Raw genomic sequence first — 8,642 nt, forward strand, 5'->3', positions numbered from 1 at the left:
ATTATATATTTAATAAATAGAGACTATACGCGTAATAGCTATTAAAAAAATAGATTATAAATTTAATTTATAAATCTACTTATTAATATATATAATAGAATAAGATAGAATTAAAGTAAAAAATCTTAAATTTATATATATAGTTAATTATAAATTCGAGTTCGCTACGCTCTTTAATTAGATCGACTAAATTATCGCGAGTAAATAAGTTAGTATTTATAATTATTAAGATCTCTTACTCTACTTTTAACTCTTTAATAACTATTAAAATTTTTAGATTTTTTTTTTAAATTATAGCCCGCAGCTTACGCTTTTCAATAATGAAAAAATTATAAAATTTGATCTTTTAATTATTAAAGCGTAAGGAATTTAAATATCGCTTATTAAAGTTCGCTCGATAGTCGAATAGCTCTAATTAAAAAATAGATATATATTATTTAATTTTAGAATAACTTTTTTATTTTCTATTAAAATTTTGAGATTTTTTTTTAAATTATAGAATAAAATATAGGCTTTTAGAATTTTATTTTTTTTAAATTTAGTCTTATAATTATTAAAGCGTAAGAAATTCAAATATCGCTTATTAAAGTTCGCTTATCAAATTTACTCGATAGCTCTATAATTAAAAAAATAATTATAAATTTAATTTATAAATCTTTACTCGTATAACTATATAATATTAACTCTCTAGAAATAAATAAAGAAAATTATTAAACTAAAATATAAAATATAAATATAAATAAAATAATAAAATATATTATAATATAGTAAAGATAAGAAAGATAAGAATTTTTATTTAAATTTAATAAGATTAGATAAAGTTTCTCTTATAAGTATATAATATCTATATAGTAATCTATAATTACTCTTTATAATCTAAGTAAAAGTATATATAAATAATTTAACAATTAATTAACAACGCTAAAGTCTGTATTAAATCTTCATCTTTTCTACTCAGTTTGATTCTAATCTCCTGGTCGTCAACTTCGATATAACCGTTATTGTCTGCCGAGGAGCGTTTCCCCATGAGATTGCACTCATAGAAGTGAGAGTGCACTTAATCAATGATTCTGGTCGGTTTATGGTGATGTTATGCTTGTTTGAGTGGTGGAGGATGTATCTGTTTGTCGTGTTCTATGTCTCCGGATTTCCCGCGAGGGCTGCAGTCCAGAAGCACAAGTAGGAGTTCATGGCGGCTGGTCCGCATCGTCCGTTACTTTTGCTTCTATTGAGCGAGGTTCTCGTGAAACAGCGAGGATCAAAGCAGCTAGTCGTCCAATCACAGCCACCCGGATTTGAACACAGCTCACGGCCGTTCATAGTCACAGACGGACCAATATCCCTCAAACCAAGAGCTCTTATTACAATTCGTCTCCCAGTGCACGCCGCGACTCGCAAGCCAGTAGGCAGTATGACACTCCCGAGAACAGCTCTGCTGCTAGGAACAATCCCTTGCCTCAGCCCGTGCGCTTAAAACATGACGACCACTGAAATCTTGATACACAGCCTACTGATTTCCATTGGCAAGATTACTTCGAAAATGAAGAACCAGGTTGAGCAAAGTGAGCATAACCCATAAGCGACTTGGTCCGTCGCGCCATCAACGAGATCGCCTTGCGAAAAAGCGCAATCATAGTAGTGATGTATCGCTCGATTGATTCTGGGATGCGGGATAATAAGGCGAGCGCCTGCGCCTGCTCCAGTGGCTCTCCAGGGAGGTTGGCGGGCAGCTATGTGTCAGGCCGAGGGCAGAGAACATAGTGGTCGTCGTGGCCTGTTTTGAGGGTATGTTTGTAGAAGAACTGGCCGCCGCGGAAGACGGTGCCGGATTGGGAGACGAGGCAGCTGATCTTCCACTCCTCCGAGCCAAGCTCCCGAAGCCGCACGCTGAGGCGGCCGTCTTCTTCTAACCAGACCGAGTATGAAAACTCACTGGAGCCGTCGTTCATAATCAACCACTTTGGCATATCCGTCAGCGAATTTTGCGTCAGCCGTAGGCGGCCCTTTGTTCCCAGGTTTAACTTGTAGACGCCATTGGGGGACGTGATTGCGTCAGGCGTTGTCGTATTTTTGCTGAGAATGGAGCCCAGGAGGATCAAGTCATCAGGAATTGTGGGTCTATCAACTCTGATAATGGTGTAGGTTTGGGGGATTAGACTGGTATGGTGGTGGTGGGGGTGGTAAGAGGGAAAATGAAGATCTTCCTGCTGGTCTCGAACCGCGCTCCGTGGCCGTTTCCTGACAAGATGTACAAAAGACAGACGAGAAGGATCAATAGTGATAATATTGAGTTCTTCTGAGCGAACTCGTGTAGGCATGTTGCGGGTAATCGCACTCAACAGTCACTCGCAGCTCTTGAATATCGAGTAAACAAGCGACGAGCGTGACGGAAGAAGTTATCGTATTACGCACTTGACTCTAAATGCGTGGCATAATTGGGAGCATCCGAGAGACAACGGGATAGTGACTGTGAAACGAGATCGTCGCTTCATGATTTCCCAGATGGTTCATGTCAATGAACTCTAGTACCATAAAAGTCAAAAACATCTGTCTCACCTAGGTAAAATGATACTTGAAAGTATGGCGACTGCTCGCTAAAACATCAACGACTTTAAGCATTTGACTTTGCACCTCACGTCAAAAAGCCTTAACAAACACCTTTAACAATTTACGCTTTGTGTAAAACAGATCAGACCTCCACTTGATTACTCCAGGCATCATGGATAATAATCAGTCAGCTCCTTGCAATCAACTTCATCCATGTTTTCAACACCCTCCCACAACGACTGAGGTATCGGCTTGGCAAGCGCGTTGGCATTACCTCTGTCCTGCTTCTCTATGAATTCTTGCCGCGACTTAATCCCATAATGGTGAAGAGCCCATTTCTCATGGGTGACAGGATTTCTCCATGGTCCGGTAGGGTCGCCATGCTCTCCTACCTCCATGTACCCATCTTTCGTTCCAATGTGATGAACATTGTTGACTTGCTGGAAGAGCTCGGTACGGACAAACATCTTAACATGCTTGTTTTCGCCATTGGGATCGTTGACGACACACTTGTCAAAATTCTTGCGGGCACCGCCTTCAGGACGGGTAAGTAATCCTGCCGAGTTGTGGGTGAGCCATTGAGCAGCCACGGCACCGACAGTATCATTGTGCTCCCAATCATGTAGCCATTGCATTAGCGTTTGGCCGTTCCGCATCTCCAGGAACTCGTCAGCGTCTAGAAAACCCATCCATGTGTGGCGCTTGCCATAGTCTTTGATGCACATGTCGCCGTAAATATGGTGATGCATCGGCTCGGGCCGTTCTTCGATTGGGGTGCGAGGTATATAGACAAAGGTAATAGCTGAGCGAGGGATACCGTAATCGGGGAGTATAGAAATTGGTGGTTGGCTTCCATCATCCATGACATAGAAACGTCGAATGCCATGATGATAGTAATAGTGGGGAAACCATTCGAGAAGGTCCACGTGCTGGTTCTTCACAGCCATACATATAGATATGTATTCTTCGTCATCACCAGGAGGGAGGGGGGATATGGCGTTTTTGTGAATGTTGCTTGTGTTCCGCTGTCTGCAAGAGACGCTAAGTTGTGTGAAGACTTGGTCTTTTCCTTCGAGACGGATTTTTCCTCAGGGTAAGACGCTTCCTTCAGGTCTGAGCTTTCCCTGGAGTGGGGGTATTCCTCTAGGTCCGAACTCTTGCTGGAGGAATATGATGGTTCTTTAAGATTCGTACTCTCGGTAGAAGGATATTGCAATTCTTTAAGACTGTTATCCTGGCTCGAGCTGTGAGAAGTCGAATCAGCAGCCTTGTCCTGCAAAGGCGCTAAGGTTCTTGAAGGCCGCCTGCCCGGGGCGATCCACAGCACAGTGAATAAAGAAAGGGTGACAAGCACGCAGATAGTGAGGACTCGCACGATGCGCTTGGGGCTGAAGACGATGGGCCGATCCCAAAAGTCGTTATTTTGATGTGAGTAGAACATCTTAGATTCGAATCATGCTGCTGCTTCTGTGGGGGAAAATCAAAAGGTCTGGGAATTCTTTGGTCAAGAATCATATTACGACACTCGAGTGATATACATTTTTATGTACAAGGAGGAATAAAAGTTGAAGAGGGTGCAAAATACCATGCGGCACAAAGCTGTGCCTCTACTTTGTTGCACCATTGGTACTCGTACCTGCGTATTGCAGAATTCCTTGGCAGGGGAAACCCTATGGAGTATGCTAGCGGACGCAGAAACGGTTGGAATTTTGAGCCAAGAATTCCAACATTTCCTAACCTCGGTCGGCTGCCAAGCATGAAAGATTTGTCGTCTCCTCTTTACTCTACTTCTATTGTTTATCGAGTCACCATGCACATATATATTCCGTCTTTTTGCAATCATGCTAAAAAGTACACACCTTTGGCTGTAAGCATTTACAGACATTTGCAGACCGGTGCGAAGTCTTCGGGACAGCTACAACGAAGATGCCTTTATTTTCGACGATATTGTTCTACGGTGCGTTTTGATCCAACCAAATGCTGCAAAGCTCTACTCTCTTCTCGCAGTTGGAAATGCACTGGACCCTTAGCGGACAATGCAGAGACCAACGTGACACCAAAACCCTATAACTTGAGCTCGGTCCTGGCTGCTGAAAATCCATGTACAGGAGATATGTAGACCGCAGGGAAGATAGCACAATCGTAACGGAGATAAGTCTCACAAAGGGACCTCCGGTAAGCAGTGGCCCAGCTACATGCCTGGAGCATTTTGACAGGTGTAATTTCAGACGACGCTCTGGCATTTGTAACCTTGATTGGATAAAGTTACCGCCAGCTGGATGACTGACTTCCATGAAGCTCTTTCATCGTCTCAGACTACATTGCCCGAAATAATAGTCATGATCCACTAAGACTCCGTAGTCACTCGGGCCTTCGCATTTGTAACCTTTACCCCCAACTGCTTCGCCTTCGCAACGATATCCACTCTCTTTCTCGATGAAACTGCATGGGAAATCCTGTTTGCAGTCAGCGCCCAATGCGACAATCAAAAAGACGCGATTAAGGAAGAGCAAGTCTGTTTACGTACTCTGCCGCGAACGTCTTGTTGTGCATAAGCAGAAGGTCAACATCTCTGGAATTGTGGACAACGAAGGCTTTGTGGCCAGAAGGCATCAGATGCCGGGTTTTCTTATTGGAACCGTATCCTATCTAAATCATGGTACTTCAATCAGCCTCTCTCCTTAGCAATATAATTTGCCGACCATATTTTCGGCGGTCTGAGAAGCAGGCAACATTCGTGCCCATAAGTTTCTTCTCAATAACGCACTAGTTGCATAGTACAAAACGCACATACCGAAGGCATAGCAGCTTGACCCTTGAAACGTCTGCGGACTCGGTTGTCGATACCCTTGGGCTTCCGCCAATTTGCGTCGACACATTTGTAGGTGTCGCTCTGGTGACGATTGAAGCGCTTCGTGCCTGCAGAACGAATGATCAGCAGAATCACTATTGACTGCTGCCATAAAAATGTAGCGGAGGTGGAGCGGTTTGTGAGAAGCTCGAACAACGGGTTGACTTACGCTTTTTCACGATCTTAATGTGCTTTTTCGCGGCAGCCATCTGGAACGCTCAAAGGCTCATCAGCAGCCATCTATATCAGGAGTGCCCGCAGTTGTTGGAGACATACCCTGACGTAGGTGATCGATGTTAACGTGATGTTTGGAATCGAATTTCAAGGACGGCAATGTTCAAGTGCTACTAGCTTCTGCGCTAGTGGTTAAGCGATAATTCCCAGCAAAGTTAGGGTTAGGGCAAATCTGTCACAGCTAATGTTCGTAACCTCTAATGGGGCTTCGTTGCGTGATATTTAGTAGAGGATAGCCACGAACATTTTTACAGATTTTCATCGAGCCAAATTATGTGGGTGGGAGTGCTCTATCCATCTGTCCTTATACGCCGTTCTCACCAGTGCTCTATGTGCGTCTGGCGAAATCCTCGCGTTCATGAGCACGCTGGATGCTTGATGCTTCTTTTCCGCGGTACTCACTGCTGGGCACATTGAGCCTCGCCTTCTTCTTCATCCTCGTCGTCAACCCACCCTTCGTCGCCTTCGGCACTTGCTCCGAACTCGTTCAAGTTGGCAGTTTCGTCGTAAGCAACATCATCAACGACGTCAGCTTGTATTGGGGTTTCGGGAGTCGGTAGGAGTTCTTTCAATTTTGCAAGTACCTGCTTGTCTTCAAGCCATCCATGCTCTGGGAACTTGACCTTGACCACCAAGTACAAATCTCCCTTTAACTCACTTTTCTTGTGAGGCATTCCTTCACCCACCACCTTGATGACTTGGCCCGGCTCCAAAACACGTGCATTAGGCTGAGAATGTTGGATGTGGAGACCTCTACCATCCAGGTGCTTCACGATCACTCGCGAAAAGCCACATAGAGATTCGACTAGAGTGATTTCAATTTCCGCCAACAGATCAGCGCCTGCCCTTTTGAATGTCTCGTGTTCGGTCTGCACGAGGCCGAAGATAATGTCACCGGGCTCTTGATCGGGTACCTGATCCGCCTCACCTTCCAGAGTTATCTTGTCTCCTTCTCTGCAGAAAGATCAGCAAAGTCGACAAAAGGTAGGAGTAGGAGTATGAGGGCTCTAACTTTGAACCTCTTGGAATGTAGATTTCCAAAACCTTCCGTGCTTCTGTGACACGCTCACCCTTGCACTTTTTGCATTTGTCTTTTTGAGCATATACACTTCCTTTGCCTTTACACGAAGCGCATACGACTGTTTCTTGGGTAACCAGGCCTGGTCCGATAGACCGTAGTCCTTGCTTGGAGCCTGTGATCGCGTATCAGTGGATCCCTTCTTTGAGCCCGTAACGTCTTGAACGTACCCTTGCCCTGACACGAAGCGCACTGCTTTGCCTTTGCCTTCTCCTTGCCGCCACTTCCCTTGCAGTGGTTACATATGACGTTCTTTGTGCTCGCAAATTTTGTGGTCTTTCCCTTGTATAGATCCTCTAATGTGACCTGATAGGGATGCTCCTCATCATCACCCTTTCTGGACTTTCTCGGTCCTGGCCCACTGAAACCCGGCGGCATACCGCCCCCCATGCCAAACATCTGTGAAAGCATTTCTTCAAGATCGGGACCTGCGCCCATACCATTGCCATGAGCGCTGTCAAATGCAGACATGCCATGGGTATCGTATAAATGTCTCTTGTCATCATCGTATAGGATTTCGTAGGCTTTGCTGACTGATTTGAACTTGATTTCTGCGCTAGCTCTCTCGCTCTCGGCCACCTTATCCGGATGGCTAGATAGTGCTGCCTACACATTATCAGCTGAGAAAACCAAAGTAGATAGGAAAGTGGACCTTATGATATGCTTTCTTGATCTCCGACTTGCTTGCACCACGTCCAACCTCTAAGACCTCTATGATCCCATGAGTACAGGTAACAGCGCAGAAACGATTGCCAGCTAACCGTACAAGTCTGTGTCTTCGGCAGAGCTATCCACTGCTCGTAGTCAGCTGTGTATCTTCCTTTAGACTGCAGAGACTTACTCTCCGTGAGGGTCTAATGGAAGACCTCACAGTGGGCTAAATGGTCATCTCAAGTGTCACATAGGAGATTGCTTCTGAGGCGTAGGTGTAATATGAATGAAGAGTGTGAAAGAAATCGGGGATTGAGCAGGAAGCAATAAGGTTTATAGTGCCTGAGACAAAATTCTAGTTCACTGCGCGGAGAAAGCGCGCTAGAGGTCAACCGCCTAGGTCCCCAGATTCCTTGAGCAGCTGCTCCCTACCAAAAAGCCCAGGACTCTTATTAAGAAGGTCTGATACGTTATGACGGTGCCTAGGCGAACCATTGTATCTGGAAGTAAAGCTTGGATCTGTTGCAGATGCCGGGCCCTATCTACAGCTAACAAGCCAGATGTAATAGAGAGGCGGCCTTCACAGAAGCTACCCACAACCCCAGCAAGGACTCGGTTTGCCCCGTCACCCACAGGATATCTTCATTTGGGTTCTTTACGTACGGCGTTGTTCAACTATCTAACTGCAAAAGCTACGGGGGGAAGTTTGTATTACGGATTGAAGACACAGACAAAGTTGGTCCAAACATCGACTCAAGGAAGTGGAACGATTCACATGGCTGATAGTCGAAGAAAAGGATTGTGGATGATGCGGAGAGCAGGCTATATCAGGACCTGAAGTGGGCTGGCTTACAATGGGATGAGGGTATGCAGAGGAGCATTGAATAATTCGACGATTCTATATTTCTGATGGAGTCCCCAGGTCCTGATATTGGAGGTCCTTATGGACCGTACAAGCAGGTACCAATCGCATGTGAAATAACCAAAGACTCTCCTGACATACGTTTAGTCCGAAAGAACATCTATGTACCAGAGCCATGCAGAGAAGCTGCTGCGATCTGGGCACGCTTATCGATGTTTTTGTTCCACAGAGCGCTTAAAGAGCCTTGCGAAGGGAAGGAACGGCCTTGGTCTATCCAGCGACTATGATCGAACTTGTACCAGCCTCCCAGCTGGAGAGTCGGAGGAACGTGCTTTCCAAGGGTGAACAACATGTTGTTCGATTGAAGCTTCCCTGAGGTCCCACCCACGTACACAGATCTGGTTTACGGAGTCGTTGGC

At 45.0% G+C, this 8,642-nt stretch overlaps 5 protein-coding genes across 5 annotated transcripts; all 5 read right to left on the reverse strand.

The window, feature by feature from the left end:
* Positions 1-1,730: 1,730 nt before the first annotated feature.
* On the reverse strand, positions 1,731-2,318 carry HO173_011585 (uncharacterized protein; the record flags this gene model as incomplete). The annotated part of the gene is made up of 1 exon (XM_037313465.1): positions 1,731-2,318. One exon carries the CDS (start codon positions 2,316-2,318, stop codon positions 1,731-1,733), a length of 588 nt encoding a protein of 195 aa, XP_037159650.1.
* A 399-nt stretch (positions 2,319-2,717) lies between these two features.
* Positions 2,718-3,410, reverse strand: HO173_011586 (uncharacterized protein; the record flags this gene model as incomplete). Its single annotated transcript, XM_037313466.1, has 1 exon — positions 2,718-3,410. The coding sequence occupies one exon, from the start codon at positions 3,408-3,410 to the stop codon at positions 2,718-2,720; it is 693 nt and encodes a 230-aa protein (XP_037159651.1).
* A 74-nt stretch (positions 3,411-3,484) lies between these two features.
* Positions 3,485-3,988, reverse strand: HO173_011587 (uncharacterized protein; the record flags this gene model as incomplete). Its single annotated transcript, XM_037313467.1, has 1 exon — positions 3,485-3,988. The coding sequence occupies one exon, from the start codon at positions 3,986-3,988 to the stop codon at positions 3,485-3,487; it is 504 nt and encodes a 167-aa protein (XP_037159652.1).
* Positions 3,989-4,894: 906 nt separating this feature from the next.
* On the reverse strand, positions 4,895-5,607 carry HO173_011588 (uncharacterized protein; the record flags this gene model as incomplete). Its single annotated transcript, XM_037313468.1, has 4 exons — positions 4,895-5,003; positions 5,075-5,196; positions 5,342-5,466; positions 5,568-5,607. The coding sequence occupies 4 exons, from the start codon at positions 5,605-5,607 to the stop codon at positions 4,895-4,897; spliced, it is 396 nt and encodes a 131-aa protein (XP_037159653.1).
* Positions 5,608-6,030: 423 nt separating this feature from the next.
* HO173_011589 (uncharacterized protein) lies at positions 6,031-8,575 on the reverse strand (the record flags this gene model as incomplete). Its single annotated transcript, XM_037313469.1, has 6 exons — positions 6,031-6,586; positions 6,645-6,825; positions 6,881-7,316; positions 7,363-7,421; positions 7,472-7,504; positions 8,392-8,575. 6 exons carry the CDS (start codon positions 8,573-8,575, stop codon positions 6,031-6,033), a joined length of 1,449 nt encoding a protein of 482 aa, XP_037159654.1.
* Positions 8,576-8,642: the final 67 nt, after the last annotated feature.

This window comes from Letharia columbiana (assembly GCF_014066305.1).
Source record: "Letharia columbiana isolate WasteWater2 chromosome Unknown Sc0000064_s0, whole genome shotgun sequence".
NCBI lineage: Eukaryota > Fungi > Ascomycota > Lecanoromycetes > Lecanorales > Parmeliaceae > Letharia > Letharia columbiana.